At 38.6% G+C, this 17,215-nt stretch overlaps 2 protein-coding genes across 3 annotated transcripts; one reads left to right on the forward strand and one right to left on the reverse strand.

Moving 5' to 3' along the window:
- Positions 1 to 1,478: 1,478 nt before the first annotated feature.
- On the forward strand, positions 1,479 to 10,579 carry oit3 (oncoprotein induced transcript 3). Its single transcript, XM_007897630.2, has 9 exons — positions 1,479 to 1,652; positions 2,730 to 3,104; positions 4,720 to 4,830; positions 5,040 to 5,162; positions 5,820 to 5,942; positions 6,859 to 7,019; positions 7,449 to 7,864; positions 9,835 to 9,934; positions 10,259 to 10,579. The coding sequence occupies exons 1-9, from the start codon at positions 1,586 to 1,588 to the stop codon at positions 10,424 to 10,426; spliced, it is 1,644 nt and encodes a 547-aa protein (XP_007895821.2). The 5' UTR covers positions 1,479 to 1,585; the 3' UTR covers positions 10,427 to 10,579.
- A 467-nt stretch (positions 10,580 to 11,046) lies between these two features.
- Positions 11,047 to 16,473, reverse strand: pla2g12b (phospholipase A2, group XIIB). Of its 2 annotated transcripts, none has more exons than XM_007897617.2 (4): positions 16,103 to 16,473; positions 15,002 to 15,078; positions 13,274 to 13,439; positions 11,047 to 11,965 (listed from the first exon to the last, which is right to left on the reverse strand). In XM_007897617.2, exons 1-4 carry the CDS (start codon positions 16,329 to 16,331, stop codon positions 11,847 to 11,849), a joined length of 591 nt encoding a protein of 196 aa, XP_007895808.1. In that variant the 5' UTR covers positions 16,332 to 16,473; the 3' UTR covers positions 11,047 to 11,846. The 2 variants fall into 2 exon arrangements, with proteins under 2 accessions (XP_007895808.1, XP_007895798.1); XM_007897607.2 differs by having other exon boundaries at positions 14,990 to 15,078.
- Between the last annotated feature and the right edge of the window lie 742 nt (positions 16,474 to 17,215).

Raw genomic sequence — 17,215 nt, forward strand, 5'->3', positions numbered from 1 at the left:
CAGAAAAATATACATGAGCTTGTGCACATTGCTGTTAGCAAAGGGGAGAAATATTGTTCAGAAAATATTTTTAAATAAAGCTTCTAAAGTGCAATAATACAGGGGATTAAAATTGTAAATTCCTATCTCATTTTCAAGTCTTTGTTTGAACAGAAAGAGTTACATTTGTATCTTGTAGCAATCAGATAAAATTAACCTTATACATAACATTTTAAACCCCTCTCGAGCAACACATCGAATGATAAATTAATGAGTAACACTGCTCCAGTCTATCAAGATATACCCAAAGCTGGCAATAGCTACTGGATAGAGAATGTGGAAAATTAGTTCTGCTCTAAAATAACCTGAAGTTAATGTAAGTCACGGCTTTGTTCTTAATTTGCAGCCCTCTCATTTCCACAATCAGACAGAGGAATGAAGGGATAGGTTTGTAATATGAGGGATACAAATTAAATTAAACTAGACCAGGATCTTATCTCCACTCCACTCTGCTTTTGGTGGTAAGTATCACAATTTATAGATATCTAATGAGCAGCTAAATAAATTTAATCAAATCTTGCCCTAGATAGTGAGAAATCCATATATCTGCAGCCATCAGGGAGTAAAACTCCAGCCATTTACTGGTGGGTTTTATATACATTAAAGAATATATACATGTGAATGTCAGGTGAGGGCAGGATCAGACTGCATGTCCATCTCATGGTTGTATAGGCTGCCAACATCTACGGTCAAGCCTCACAGAATGACTACTTACAAGCACCTGTCGTTTGAATATTAAGTTTGACTTTTATAGGAGTTTACTCCTTCCTCCCCCAAAATGTTATTTCAAAGCAGTGAGCTTGAACTCCCCTGGTTTGGCTAACATCCATTAGATTAAGCTCATAATGACAACATGAGTTGATCTGGTTTAATGCTGTGGAGGAATTACATCATCTGTTTAAGTGCATGTGAAAAGTGCAGCGAAGCACAAGCTTAGAATGAGCAGAATGTTTTTTTTTCCATATTAACTCTTACGAGAAAATATCAGAAACAAAGTGGCGACACACAAATCGGGGGAAAAAAATTGAGATAACATTTGGATGAGACATTATCGCCAGCACATACTTACGCTGCACATGACCTCTGCTGGATCAAAACAACCTGCTGAGGTGGCTACACTCAGACATTTCTGTGTCGCCTTCCGTCGTACTGTTTGTCCAACTTTCTGTTTATTGAGGGAAGATTCTTGCCCCCAGAACAACCCCAGGAAGCACAATGGCCATGACAAGGCTGAGTTAGTTGGTGGCTCAGGTCTAGTGTCATGTTCTCGGTGGGATAAGATAGCCGTCAAGGGAGAGCAATGATCTAAAACAATAGGAGGATGCGTGAAAATAGCTTCTCTATCAGAACAAGCTCCCCCCTCCAGGCCAAGGTCGAGGATGTGCACCCACTCCCTCTTTCCTGTGCCCAGATAAGGAGCCCATCCAAGGGATAAAATGCCCAGCCAGCATTTGGAAGAAGCAGTCAGCAGAAGGCTGGAGAGAGGAGAGAGAGGGGGGAGAATCTCACAATTGGAATCTTCGTGTTGGAGCAGTCACTGATAAGAATGCACTCCTTGATTCTACTACTGAGCCTAACTCTCTCCGCTGGATTTCAAACATCATCAGCATTGTGTGAGTATATTGCAATGACAGGACTGTAAGCGAAAGGTTTTGAATTTAAAATGCAGCATTTTTTTTTAAAAGAACTCACACAGAATGAACAAATTTGGACAACTTCACATCTAAATTGATCTAATTAACAGGAGGGAATTAGATGCAGTTCTTCATAATGTACAAGCAAAGGTTACAGCCACAAGCGTTCAGTTAACATTTAATTATTAAAAACTGATAGGTCTCTGAATTGAAGAAACTGGTTGAGACTTGAATCTGATTCGATTCAAGTCTCAATCTATGCACAAATGCAACACTGACTGTATAGTGCATCATTGCAATTGATACTGATTACCTTATTAATATGCTAAATACTGCATTATTATTGTTTAATATAACATTGGAACTATTTTGTATGAAATGTTAGAGACAATGTATGTTGAAAGTTTTTCTTTATATCACAAACTGACACTAATCGTATCAAAACAGGTCAATGTATTACAAAAACATCATCTCTGCATTGCTTCAGTGATGAAAAAACAACGGATAGTTTATCTTTAGTAAAGCTTTATTTCCGAACTGCTTCAAATGAGAACTATTACAATTTTACATTATCAGTGTGCAATGTACTGTAGCTCTAAAAGTTCAGTTAGTGGTCACTCCCTAGTATGAAACTAAGCCCAGAAAGTTATAGGTTCAATCTCCTATTTGTATTGAATTGGGAATTTCACTGGAGGTGTACAATTGATCTTTAACAGCCTGAGCTGGAGAGAAGAAAATACACACCTAGAGTTCCCATTTTTGATCCCTTTCTCATGAACTCTGAGAACAACACAAGTGTGAATCTGGACAGTGAATGTGGTCAGGCTATTCAACTACAAGGGAAAATCACAGTCTCGGCGAGAAATTTGATCAGTTTGTGCAGCTCTGGCCAATATTTTCCTCTCCAGCCATTAAGCATTTTGCAGCACCACAAAAGATTCCCCCGCTGATATCTGCTAGCTTATTGTATACTAGAAATCAAACTTGCAACCCTCTTGTATTTATGGGCTGGTGCTGGCACTATGATAAGTCACGTACTGATTTTCTTTATGGCAGACTTGGAACCATGCTCAACGTACATCAGCCTGAATGAGCCGTGGCGGAACACTGAGAATCACATCAACGATTCATTGGGGGCGCTCAAGTGTGACAACGATATGGACGGGCAGTGGTACCGTTTCACTGGCATGTCAGGGGATGCCATGCCCACTTTCTGCATCGAGGAGAATTTCTGCGGCACCCACGCGCCCATCTGGCTTAATGGCAGCCACCCTAACGTGTCTGCTGGCATTGTGTCCATAGAGGCATGTGCCAGCTTCAACAACAATTGCTGTCTGTGGAGCACCATTATTGATGTGAAGGCATGCCCAAAGGGGTATTATGTGTACCGCCTGCCCAAACCCAATTACTGTTTTCATGCCTACTGTGGACGTAAGTGAAAAAGCTCAAGGTGTAGAGCTCTTAACTCTTTCGCTTTGATAAATGTCATGCTCATCATCTTGAGAGATTTTAGTAATCCCATCAGAATGATTATTCAGGCGGCTTTTGGTAAAACACTACATGTGGCTGCTATTTTTGCTCTTATGCTATTTATGTTTCCACATGTTTTGAAAGCAAATGGGATTATTCAAAGAGTGTAGTATTTCTTCTGTACAATCTTCTATTTTACGGAGTTTGAGTTACAGTAATCATTCTTCCATGTTTTTGATTGTACTTCCCCACCTCCCCCACCCCTCACCTTGGAGTCTTGGAGCACTTTATGGGTAAAACATATCTGAATGATAGTGTGGGACTATAATACAATATCTTAAGTGGTTTCCCAGACCAATATTACCAGTAACATTAAAGCGATTATCTGTTTAATGGTGGAAGAGTTGAACTATGTACAATTTGTTTTTGAAGCCCTGACTCTATAATTATGCTGACATTCTCTAAACAATAATATTACTGTAAAACAGCTTCCAATAGCATAATCGCAGTGGTTATATAAAAAAAAACTTGTATTTGATGCAACAGCTTACAAAGCTGAAACGTCTCACAGCACTTATATTTTCTGTGAAGTATAGTGACTGAATATTTGTAAGCAAATGCAGCAGCCAATTTGCACACAGCAGTGTCCCACAAACAGCTATGAAATGAACAATCTATTTTCATCTGGGGATTGTAGATCAGGACCCTGTAGAAACTCTTCATGTTTCAAATAATGCCATGGGATCTTTAACTTCCACCTGAACAGACACGAGACCTTGGTTTAAGCATATTATCTGAAGAACCGCACTTTTAACAATAAAGTCCTTCTCCACTGATGGACAGCTACTAACCGCAACCCAATTCTCCGCAAATTTGGGATCTCGCCCTCATTATTGAGGCCAACAATGAAAGTGCCAAACAGTGGCCTGAGAAATCAAGTCAGCCTGACCTACACCACTTGTGGTCACCTGCCAAAGGCAGCCGGCTGGCACTGATCACTATCATGCCACTCATTTGGTTATTGGTGCAAAGACATAAACAACTTTTTAAAAGAGTGCAGATAGTATTTCTACAGCATATTCATTGTAAAACAAATGTGCTAGCCATCTGTCATCAATTTACGGTTATCTGTCTTATATTTATTCAATACCTTCTCAGTAGCCCCTTTCTTGGTTACTACAAATGTGAGCCGCACCCAACTTCGCTCCCTCTGAGCTTATTCTGCAGTGTTCACCAACTACCAATCAAACCCACAGAAAATCGCTCCAGTCTACACAAAAGAAGGAAACACAGCTGTAATCACACCAGGTCCTTTTCCAAGTAAAGAATAAGCTTTTATTTTAATTCTGAATTGTCAATGAATATTGAAAATTTCATTTCATGATTGTTTTGGGGACATTGCTGTGCACAATTGGCTGCCAGATTTCCCTACAGTCCCTACACTTTACCGTAAATCCTGTGAAATGCTTTGAGACGTTTTGACATGATAAAACATTGTAATTGCCAGAATTATTATTATTTTGCAATGTTTGATAAAGATAGTGCCTCCCGCTCACCCATTATTTTTTTGCTCTAGATTTCTATGATATATGCGACGAGGCAGATTGTGTGGGGACCTGCTCAGGCTTGGAGGAGTGCCACTGTACTGAAGGAACCGTGCTTGGACCAGATGGGCAGACTTGTCTAGGTAAAGAAGCTCCAAGGGACTGTGCATCACAAGGGTAACGTTATAGATATATACAAGAATTAATATGCGAGAATAAAAAGCTCTTCAAGTACTGGTTGTATTCATCAAAAGATGGAAATCAAAAGCCTAAAAAAAGGATGAAAGCCAATGCTTTTTTTTAATGTTTTAAATAACTCTTCCCCTGTGATTCTTGCATTTTATCTCACTAGATGTCAACGAATGCGAGGTAAATAATGGAGGCTGCAGTGAGATCTGCCACAACCTGAAGGGTTCATTCCAGTGTTCGTGCATGGCTGGGCATGTGCTGAGCAATGACCATGTGACCTGTGAAGGTAAGCGGAGGCTCTTGTTGTCTGTTCTAAGTCAGTAAACATCTGACAAGGCACCGTCTGAGCTGAATATTAAATGGTGGAAATTCTAGTTTAGCTTTAGTTGCTTCTGGGCACTGCAAGAACACTTCCAGGAGGATATTGAGGCTTTTTTGTTAGAAAAGTGTAAGTTTCACTCCCAGAGTTGTGTGCTTTTCATACTTATTGTAATGGGACAAAGGGGAAGGAAACAATGGACATTTGTCTTTCTGACAAATGAGGATGGTCACAGAGTGGTCTGTGGGTTGAATTGTGCAGTCAAATCTAATGGGGAAAGAGGTGATGCAGCACATGTATTAGAACCAATATTGCATGATTACTAGTGTTTCAGTCAGAGCAACACTGACATCTCCTTAGAAATACAATGAAGTGGAGATGAGCTTTTAATGATTCACCTAGGGTGACAAGACTGGTAAAATGCAATGCTTTTCAGATACCTTCTATAATAATAATATTTGCATTTGATAATATATTATATAATATATATTATACTGGTACAAGTAACTGTACAGAGAAAAGGTGGTTATTTTAAACAACAGTAACAACTTACTTTCATTGAATAATATTTTCTGGTCCCTCTGAATGTTCCAACTTAATGATTTGTTACGTTTGTACCTGCAGACATTGAAGGCTGTCACTATAATAATGGAGGGTGTAGCCATGTCTGCACGACTGGAGATGATGGGTACCATTGTGAATGTCCACGTGGTCTTGTCTTATCAGAAGACACTCACAGCTGTTTAGGTAAATCTCATGACTTGGAGCTTTTCTTTTTAAATTTGTTTTTCACATTGGAGGTAGGCGTTGAGATATACAATTTGTTAACATATGCGAAAACCCATCACCATGCTTAAGAACATCCAAACCAGATTACTCTTCATTACTGAGAGACATAATGCAAAGTGTCATGATTGTTAAACAATCGGATGGAAATTAACCCATTAAATCTCACTACAGTAGCCATGAAGTACATGTATACAATGAAAATAAAATATTTTAGCTGGGTATTTACTTCTGTATAGTAAAAGGATGCTTAGTACTGTAATAGTCAATGTGCCACTATAGCAGATCAATAATATTTTGAATGGGGCCAGGAGATATGATAAACCAACTATACATTCTCTCCACAGATAATGTGTTCAGGTTACTGGCTCCTTGCCACTTAAAGGGGCCTAAAAGTTATTAAGAATTCCCAGTGAAATCCGATAGTTTTAATTCATCTTGCTCAGAAATGTAGAATTCTGATATTTAGGAACCTCCTTTGTTCCCCCTGTTCAATTTCCCCCTAATAGAGTCAAGGAATCGAGGTGAAGAGAATCTGATGAAAAAGATGAGCTGATTTTGTATTTACTTGTTTTCCCCACCATCTGGGCTACATTTGAACCCAGGTGTCAATATTCCTAGGTTAATCCAACTAAAACATTGCACCACTGAACCTCCTATTCTGACTGCTACACAGAATAGATATCCAATTCCACGTCTGTGGGTTGGAACTGAGTCCAGCTCTCAACATTGAAAGACTGCATTCTAACACACAGCACGACTCAAAGGCTGTTATCTAACACACTACAAGCTCAGTCCATGCTCAGAAATAGACCAGATTTTCATCTTGTTGTCTGTTTTGGATTTGACCTCTCACTCCTCTGGTATCTGTTGACAGTTCCTGTCCAATGCAAGTCAGATTCAATTGAGGTGTCGGTGCCTAAGGATTTGATTGGTGGTTTAGAACTGTTTCTCTTGAACTCATCGTGCCAAGGACTTTCCAATGGAACTCACGTCAACATCAACTTTAATCTGAAAACCTGTGGCACAGTTGTTGAGGTAATTGTGCAAACTAATCCGATTTACAGGAACTTTCTAGAATAATGCGTCAGAGAAGGACAATTTTGCATAGGTGTGTTCAAATTATTTGAAATATTTTGTGAGTGGGTGTTGTGCTTCTCCTGGTGGAAGGGTCAAGGCAGTATTATTGGAGCTTAGGAGCAGGGTGCTCAATACTGTCTTAAAACAGACTTAGTTATGGCCCAGCGAAATTGGAGAGAAAGGAAGTGGGAAAAAAAAGTGTATTCTCACACACATTGGTCAGATTTTGCTGTAATAAACAGTATCACCAATACACCTAGTCTCGTATTCAGTTAGTTATAAAAAAGCAAAGTGCTCTTTGTGTCTGGAGTTTTATAGTTTTTTTACCCCAGGTTATATGAATGATGCTTATTGTTTGTACCTGTCTTTTGAAATGTTTTATTTCAGGTTGTGGATGATAAGATAATTGCAACCAACACTCTGACAGGCATTCCGAAGCAGACCCCAGGAAGCAACGGGGATATTATCATCCGGACCAGTAAGCTGGTGATCCCCATCGTGTGTGAGTTTCCTCGACGGTACACCGTGTCCGAAGGCTATGTGCCAAACTCCTTGAATTCTCAATTGGAGATCATGAGCAGAAACCATGGACGTTTCCCCTTTGCTCTTGAAATCTTTAAATCCAAGGAATTTGATGAAATTTACAGAGATGCACCACCGGTTCTCAAACTCCGCGACTCGCTGTACTTCGGGATTGAGCCCCTCATGCACGTGGATGGGCTTCAGGCTCTTGTTGAGAACTGCTTTGCCACCCCTTCCCCCAAAAGTGATGATATCATGAGATATTACCTGATCAAGGATGGGTAAGTGCAAGTTAAGAGAAATGTACTATTCAGGGTGTCCACCAAGTCCTCTTAGCCCCCTGTAACAAAAGAGTGATATGAGACTACAGAGGAGCTGAAACAAACTGTCAGAGATGAATTTTGCCTCATCACTCCATCTATGTTATTGAAGATATTGAATCGAACATGGTGACGGATCATTATCTGCCATGAAAATGATGGTGCTCACACAGATCCTCTGGACATCTAAATACAGTTAAACACTTGCGCTGACACACAATTAAGTACTTCTAAATACAATTATCATTATTATCCCACACGTTTCAGTTTTTGGTCAGTGCACTGTAGAAAAAAAATATGGAGGTAATATATCTTTGTGGACACTCTGTACAATGCGTTCCAAATTGTGTACATTGTTTAAAAAAAGGTATTCAATAGAACAATGCACACTGTAGCCTCACAATAAATTCAGTATACTTGGATATCTGCCGCTAAAATTCTGTATGCCATTAGACTCCACATCCTAAAATCAATAATATTCACCTATCTTCCATCACATTCACCACTGCATTATCATCTATTAACAGCTTTACCATTCTCTTTGATCCAATAAACCCAAATTTAAATAGAATTCACTGCAGTCGCGAAAGGCAGTCAAATGCTCATTAATGAGTTTGGACACCATCAGTTTGAGTTAAGAGGAACACATAAAGTAATTATAATTCAAAATTTTCTTTACATAAATAAGTTATCATTGATAAATCGAACAGTAGTAAATTGGGTCAGGTCACTTCACAACTATGAACTGGAATTAAAGCAGCAACATCTACATTTCGGTGTGGAAAAACAATACATTTGTAGTTGGTACAAATTAACTGAATTCATCACACCTGTGTTGGCTGCAAGTGTTAATGACGATGTCCAGGCAACAATCTGTAGTCTTTAGGAGCAGTGAAGTGTTTTTTTTTCCATTGGTCCTGGCTGATGTTCAGTGTCTAGATAGCCTAACATTTGCTAAATTAGTTATGTCACCTGCCAAGGAAAAACTGTTTAGGATTTAGCCTGAGAGTTGGATGCCCACATTGGCGAGTCTTGATATATAACCAATATAATAAAGATAATAAAACTAGCAAAATTGGTGCATTGCCACATGCTATGTTTCTACTGTAAATGTAAGAATGGCCTTCCTCCAACATCACACCAGCCTGATGCATTTATTACTTCACTTCAGAGACCCGCTTCAGTGTTTAACATTTGCAGCCACTTTAATTTCAGTACTCACGGAAGCTTATTTCAGCTGAAGCATCTCAGAGCAATCCGTATTCCTGAGCTTTAGCTTCTTCCAATGCCTTGGAACGTCCTCCCGATGTGAAAGGCGCTGTACAAATGTAATTTATTGTTGTTGTTCCTCAGTCTCTCCTCAGCTATTGTATGGCTCATTTTCCTTAAAAGACGACATAATTCTGAGCTGCTGTGCATGGGATCTTTGTCAAACCCGGTGTTGGAAGTCTCCCAATTTCTTACTTAATAACTCCCACCTGCTGTCTCCAAAGCAACAATTGATGGACAACTTTAGGGCCTAATCAGTGACATGTACTACCTAGGTGGTGAGTGCAGGATCCACCCTCATAGATTCCAGAATCTTACAACTTCTCATGTCAGCACAATTAAGGTAAATTCCGTGCACATTTTTTTTTGACTCACTCCAAGCAACCTACCAAAAATGTACGTCAAATTCCACAAAGTTCTGATCACAACTTGTTCTCATCTGCTTTAATGTTCAGCTCTATTTTGCTTTGTTTCCTCCATTCTGTGGTTGCTTAGTCCCCTGCATTCTTTGGATTTTTTGCGTTTCCAATGCAGTGCGGTTGATAAAAGTCATATGTTGAGGTCCCCTAGTGGGATGTAACAAGTCAGCATTTAAAGTTCAGAATCTGGATTCCTTCAATGACCAGAAGCCCAAACAAACATTTACTTTTCTCCTATCCTAGCTGTGTCAGTGATGATGCAGTAAAACAACAGACTTCCAGGGACCATCTAGCAAAACATTTCTACGTGCCTGTCTTCAAATTTGTGGGAAAAGACAATAAGGTAAGGAATTTTTCCTGAAAAGGTGTAAACGGTAGAATAAAGTTGTGGGCTCAAGTGGTACCAGAAGCATTAGAGAATGCACAGTATAACAATCTGAAAACCCTGGTTAACTATTTGGATGTTACTCTCCCCTGCTCTGTTAGTGAGGTATGTATTGTTTGTGTTATTAGTGTTTGTTAGTAAGGGTGCATGTAGCCTGCATTAATTGCTCCCAGTCTCTCTCCTAGTCAAACATGTGTAGTCTGTGTTACTGTTACCATAATTGTAGTTTGAGATTTTCATTGTGATTGCAACTTTGCTGACTGTCGTTGCCTCACTTCGCAGAAGGTGTACTTGCACTGCCGGGTTTTGGTGTGTGGGGCTTTGGACGAGAGATCCCGCTGTTCTCAAGGATGTCGTGCACGGATTCAAAGATCTTCCGAAACAGAAGATACAGGTCATCTGAGAAACCATGTTCTTACTGGTGGACCAATAGTAATCGACACCGAGTAGTGGAACTGTAGTGTCTAAACATTATACTCAATCTAACAGCTTTGAATTCATTCGTATTGTATGCATATCCAAAATGTAGAAGTTTGTTTTTGAATCTTGTAAAGCACGCATAGTCTCATTTCAATAATAACAATAAATGTAACTTTTACTCAATTTTCTTGTCAAGTCGTCTTCATGTCCATTTACACCAAAGATTAACGCCTCACTTAACATTGATTACAATTCATACAAACCCATTTAATTTTAGCTTTGTAAAATCATGCTATCAAATTATAACAAAATTACATTTATAGAGCGCCTTTCTACTATGAAACTAATGAATGCAAAAAGGTTTCTTAAAACACAAGCAATAAAGTATCAAAATTATATAACCCATCTCATTCATGGATACAAAAAGTACATTTTTATTATTAAGCTGTCTTGGATTGCAGGAAAATAGATCTGGTTGTATCAACTTTGGGCCACATTTGTCTTTGTTGTTTCTTTTCTACTTCTCTGTGTCAATATAAACAGGTATCTGAAAAGTACCATCACTACAATGATGGTACATTGTCCACGCTTCGGTGTTTGATTTTTTTGTAGTACAACAGCAATCTATATACAGTAAATATACAACACCATTTTGTAAATTTGTTTTATTTTAAATATCAAGATACTTTTCATTAAAGTAATGCTTTTGTTGCATTACTCAAACAAAAGCACTTTACAATTGATGAGCTTGACAAGCCACCAGAACCATGGCGATCAAGGACTGTATACAGCACAACATGAATATGTGGCTCATATTCCCCTGCTCTGCTCAGTGGAATATCCTTTAGTTGCCACAACTTACAGATGAAGATAATGTGTTTCACTGGAAGGTAGAATAGCCATGTGAGATACTGATGTCCATTTATTTTCATACAAAGCAGATCAGCGAGGACTTATAGATTGACTTTGGCAGAAGCTCCTATGGCCTATCAGAGTGGACGGAGAACCTGTGTGGGCTGGGGAGACTCAGTAAGAAAAAAAAGTAAACTAAAACTTAAAAATAACTTAAAAAAACAAGTAAAAAGGAGGTAACCATGCACTCAGTGCGGATGTTCATTTGAACTCATGGCTGTTCCACAACATTGTCAGCAGGTGGCATGTAATGGCTGCTCAGTAATTGATATTACTTTCTGCTTGTGTTGTGAAATTATTACATAAAATAAATAATCAGTGAGGTATATACAGCCATGGATAGGGAAGGTTATTATATATATATATATACATGCATGCGCAGGAAAAAACAGCTCATGCATTAATATCTATATTGTATGGAGGTCTCATTATCAAGCATCCATAAGGAATGCCATGTTGTCTATGTATGTATATAATTGCTAAGAAGAGCTGTGCTACATATACAGACACACAAACATATACTTGGTAGCTTTTGTCCTTAAAGCTCATCTCTCTCCTCTTCATTGCATATGCAAGCTGATCGCTGACTGTTCATGAAGGATTTGCAGCCCAGGGTCCAGACTGTGTTAAACATGGTATCTGCCACTGATTCACAAGCTAAAAACAAGAGAACAAGATAATCTTCAGGATACTTCACATTTAATTCAGTAAGTTCTTCCAAACGCCCACTTTAACATGCTCCACATTGAAATATTTTCTCCGAAAACTGAAAAATATTCTTACTTAAAAATTATGAATCTGAATATTACAAAATATAAGCTATAAAGAGAGTGCCATGGACATTTTGGGATATGTCTCCACATAAAAGATTTTTTTTTGTAATTTTAATATTTTCTCCCAGTCTTAACTTAAGGTCTCCACGGAATCATACCTCTCTCTTCAATGGCACAGCTGAGAACGGGAGTTTATTGTGGAGAGAACCACAGGGTACAGCCCTTACTGCCCTTTGTTACATGTTGAAGCTCCCACTTAATAGTGTGACGACAAAAATACACAGATACATTACATTATTTTTGCTAAGGGTGAGAATCCTCTAAGTATCATTAGGTACAAAAATGGATGGGTAAGTGAGATCCTGGGTCCCTATCAATAAAATTGGCTTCTAGGAGGTAAGCAATCTAGTGACTTGCCCTCTGATTTTCGTATGGACTATGTTCCTTGGGCTTGTTTTTGCACAGGTTAGACCAGCAAATTAATAGAAACTTGAACATATTTTATGCAGAACAAAGAATGCCAGTGAGATACAAGACTGAAGTAGTTTTTAAATTCATCATAGTTACTCAGTCAGCACATTGATACCTTGAATACATTTCCAGAAAACTTGTACTTCTGTATACTGTATATGTTCTATTATTTAAAAATAATTCTTAGAATTGTCTTTACAAGATTTATTGTGGCTTAATTTATTAGGGGCAACAAGTGTCATATAACACATCCAGACATTCTGTCACAATTACTGTACAACACCAGGTTAAAGAAAAAATTATTTAGACAGCACCTTTTACGTCAGGAGGACGATCTAGAGTGCTTAGCAATCTGTCACCCGAGCTGGGGGTGGGAGCCAAAAGGGGGTGGAAATGGGAAAGATGACCTAAAGTTAAAGAAGTTGGTCTTGAGATGGACGTCGAAAGAAGTGAGTAAGGACAGCAGGATGGAGTTCCAGAAAATGAGCCAGAGAGGCTGAAAGCTCAGCCTCCGATGGTGGGGCGAGTAAGGTGTTGCACGTGAAGCTGGTTCCGCTAAGTGCAGGCATCAGCCAGGTTGGTACGGTTTGACGACGTAGATTAGGGTTGCAATCGAAAGTCGGTAAGACAGCTCACTATATTCAGAGCAGGAATTTTAAATATTTGAAGGGAATGTCTTCACATTTATCACTATCTGATACTAAAAATAAAAAATACTGACCTTCAACCTTTGACACAAAGCCTAAACTTTTCTTCAGGTCTGAACAGATTCCGTACAGGCACCAGCGGAACTTGGCATCACATCGGTACTTATTGGCTCCACAAATTTCATAGCACATGTCAAGCTGGTTACAGCACTTCGTCATGGCTGGGATTCCCATATCAAACTGAAAACAAATTGCATAAAGTAAACTAAAACAGTGCAAGATCTCACTGGTTATAGGTTGATAGCAGCTGTCCCCTTCATTGCAGTTTAACATCTCAGCAATGACTGCATGTGGGAATAGCTGCAATTCATGTGATAACATAAATTTCTTCTCAAGAACTTTCAAGAAAGTTCAGTCCCTGGGTTGTGGTTACATTTAACTCACTCTGCATTGCACCTTAATTGACAACTGAAATCTAGGTTGCTGTTTACATATACATTTACTGCTAATTAAAAGTCCTGTAGCTTAGTGGTTAGAACACTCGCTTTGCAAGTGAGAGACCTGAGTTCAATTCCAGGCAGGGCAAAACCTTGGGCAAGTTTCCTTACGCCTAATAATAATCCCTCCAAAAAAAAAAATACTAAAAAAATTTGTCATTTTCAATCCATGACTGTGGGACATTGCTGTGCGCAATTGGCTGCCGCGTTCGCCCACAAATATACAGTCAATTCACTTTACAGTATATTCTGTGAAGCGCTTTGGGACGTCTAGAAGACGTGAAAAGCACTATATCAAATGCAAGGATTATTATTACTATTATTATTCTCATTTGAGAAAGCCATTCTTATGATTTTGCCACTCACTCTGATTTGCTTGTTGTGACCATTATATAATACAATACAAATTTACATAGCACTTTTCACAATTGGAGGATTATCAATTGCTAAGGCCGGCTGTGATATGTTCTGTATGACTGTATCCAACAGCTTTTACTAGATAATTTGGTGCTCTGGGCAGCTCACTTTGAATTTATCAACACATCAGTTTTAACTCAGAAAATCAGAAGGTAATGCCCCCTGCCCCTCATTAACTCAGTGCAACCTTTACTACTTAGATGAGCTCACATCAGAAAAATGTCGTACTGAGCTGAGATCAAGTAATGTCATTTACAAATCAATTATCTCTTAAATTGCCCAGCTGAAAATATACCCATTCTCCTCAGAATTGAGATAAATTAACCTCAGTTTACATTGTTGAGTAACTCAACAGATCTGTAAAATCCACTTATCTAGTAAGGGTGTATCTATAATATCTTTACTGGAATGACGCATACAATACTTCTATAACAACCCTTCATTAAGATTAGTACATACAATACTTGCACTGGTATACTTAATACCCACCCTCGCATTGATACATATAACAGTTCCACCAGGAATTAATACCTACAATAAAGTAACTACACTGGACTTAAGTAAAGAGAATAGTAAATGCAATTCTATTGTGGCCTGGTATATAATACACAAACTGAGTCTCAGGGAAACAATATTATATCATCTCTGGGGCTGGTACTAGACAAGAATCCACATTGGGATTCGTACATGCAATAGTTCCTACACTGCTCATATACAAATATTTACATTGGAAATTACATATCCAATAGTATCACGAGAATTATATACACAATACGCATTCTTGGAGAGAATTCTTGATTATTGTTAACCTTCTAAAGTTTAGGTTTTACTAAAAGTAGGTAATAAAGAGATTGCAGCTCTGCTTCTTGTACATACAGCATTTGGTACCTCGATTCCAAGGAAGGAGGAGGAACACCCATTTGGCTCACTAGGTTTGTACTCTGGTCTGGGTAAAGGTGCCTTTCCTAGACAGAAAGACAAGAACAGTATTGTATTGGTTATACAATGCAACTCATTAGAGATCAAACATTTCACAGTAATATTTTGGTCCAGTCATATGAGATCAGTTTCTATCCCTTCTCTTTCCACAGTGGATATATAGTATGTATTTGACGCCTCTTGTGTAACTAATATTGCAGTAGCTTATTCCACTGCTATCTGACTCCCAATGTGTGCTATAATTACCATACAGCATACTAATTAAAAAAGCTAAGACTTAAATACTTCATAATGGCAGAAAATCATTCTTACAGGATTACTACAGGATAATCACTAAAATGATTCTATTTTATAGTGGATGACAAGGCAGCTGTACTCATACACTGTCAACTCATAAGTTATGCCAGGTGATAAACTTAGCCTAGCCATATAAAGGGTGAACACAACCGAAGGCTGAGTGTTTCCCCATGGGAGGGAGAGTTAAGTGCATGGCAAGTTATCCTTGTACATTCCCAAACACCTCCTAACCTGCTGGTTAAAGGCCAAAGAGACATTATGTTGCAGATTGTTTGTCCCTCTCAATTACTCAGATTGGGATATGGCCTGAGTGTTTCTTACTGCACTTAAAAGAATATTTTGCTAGCATTTCTGTGTATGATTTTTCTGAATTTGTTTGGCTCACCTTTATGCTAACTGCTTCAAAAACTGTTAAACATTAACACAGCCCAAAATGTTGAGAAACAGCAAATTCAAAATAGCAAGCAAATCTCAGAATATCATTCAGAAAAGTGGATATCTTTATATCTCTACATTTTTCTGTTTATTTAAAATTACAGCTCATTTTATTCTGTTCTTTTCTCTCCCCTTTACGTTTTTCTTTCAGTTTTAGTCGGAATGGTTTCTTTTTGGACTTCCACATTTGATCTCTCTTTTTCTTTGAATATCTTTCATTCTTCTCACTCCTCTCTCTTACTTTCTCACTCTCTAGCTTTTTTTCTTCATTCTCAGAAGTGCGCGAAGCGTATAGCTTACGTGCTTTTGGCCACTTACCATATCGACACTTGTACTGACAAACTCCATTCTTGCCACCAAGGAGCTCCAGGAATGAATCAAAATATCCATTGACAGTCTCAAAGCTGTCTCGGATTGATCCGAGCCCCCAATCTGAGGTGGTGGAGGAGGTGTCATCTGTTGCAGTGGTGGCGTTGACTTCTTCAGAGTGTACCCCAGGAAGGGTCAGGCACAGCACAAACAGGAGTCCTATCTGCATCCTTACCATCGCATTAAACTAGGGTTGGATTAAAGTGAATCGTATACCAAAGCCAGAACAAGCTGTGTATGTTACTGAGCACAGCAGCAGACTCCCTTGAGTTACTCTCAAAGCTGGACTTTCAGCCCTCACCTCTTTATCTGAGATGAGCTCACTGCTATTACATAGTCTAAAGGTCAGATTAAGTGGAGGTTTGTTTGGAATTCGATCTTTAAAACAGTTTTAATTAGCTTACTTGTAGTTATCTATGTACTTTAAACACCTAAATGGCATGCTATTACCTTATCTTAACAGGAGTCCACGTTTCTAAATATTAATAACTTAATGAGGGTTCAGTATTTGAACAAAGGACAAAGGTGCTTTAAAAATTCTAAATCATTAATGTATACATAGAATACATGCATGACTGACCAATCTAACCTTTAAATACTATGAGTGTCAGAGGAGAACTTGGAAGTAAGAAGTAAAGCTCCTACTTTGTAGGAGATAATGTATTGGGTAACTTGTCGCTCCCGGCTGAAATCTACCAGGTTAGGCCCTCTCAAACTGAGCAGGAGATAGCTTCATCGAGTAACATGGAATTCTATCCTGGGACCAGCTTGAATGCTGATATGGAGGGGTCAATTGTTTATACATTGCAAACACTGAATAGATATGTTAATCTACCTAGATTAACCCCATGTAGAATTGCAGATCCAGTCCATTCCAGAATTTGGCAATTTCTAAACAGTCGTAATTTTGAAGCTATTTTCTGTAAGTTCTTTTAAGAATCAGAGAAAAACAGCTTCAAAGTTATGACGGAAATCAACGATTTGCTAAATTATGGCTGCTCTGAAATTTTATAGATGGTGTAAATCTAGTCCCAGGTGGAATTTCTGCCCAGTGGTCAACTG

Source organism: Callorhinchus milii, unplaced genomic scaffold (genome assembly GCF_018977255.1).
Source record: "Callorhinchus milii isolate IMCB2004 unplaced genomic scaffold, IMCB_Cmil_1.0 Scaffold7, whole genome shotgun sequence".
Lineage (NCBI taxonomy): Eukaryota > Metazoa > Chordata > Chondrichthyes > Chimaeriformes > Callorhinchidae > Callorhinchus > Callorhinchus milii.

Excerpts from the sequence above, each read along its gene's own strand:
- oit3 (XM_007897630.2), top strand. The coding sequence starts at position 1,586 with ATGCACTCCTTGATTCTACTACTGAGCCTAACTCTCTCCGCTGGATTT. Across the intron at positions 5,163-5,819 it reads TGACCATGTGACCTGTGAAG|ACATTGAAGGCTGTCACTAT; the intron begins GTAAGCGGAGGC and ends TTGTACCTGCAG. Across the intron at positions 7,865-9,834 it reads TATTACCTGATCAAGGATGG|CTGTGTCAGTGATGATGCAG; the intron begins GTAAGTGCAAGT and ends CTCCTATCCTAG.
- pla2g12b (XM_007897607.2), bottom strand. The coding sequence starts at position 16,331 with ATGGTAAGGATGCAGATAGGACTCCTGTTTGTGCTGTGCCTGACCCTT. Across the intron at positions 15,079-16,102 it reads TCAGTACAAGTGTCGATATG|GAAAGGCACCTTTACCCAGA; the intron begins GTAAGTGGCCAA and ends CTTTCTGTCTAG. Across the intron at positions 11,966-13,273 it reads CTTTGTGTCAAAGGTTGAAG|CTTGTGAATCAGTGGCAGAT; the intron begins GTCAGTATTTTT and ends TCTTGTTTTTAG.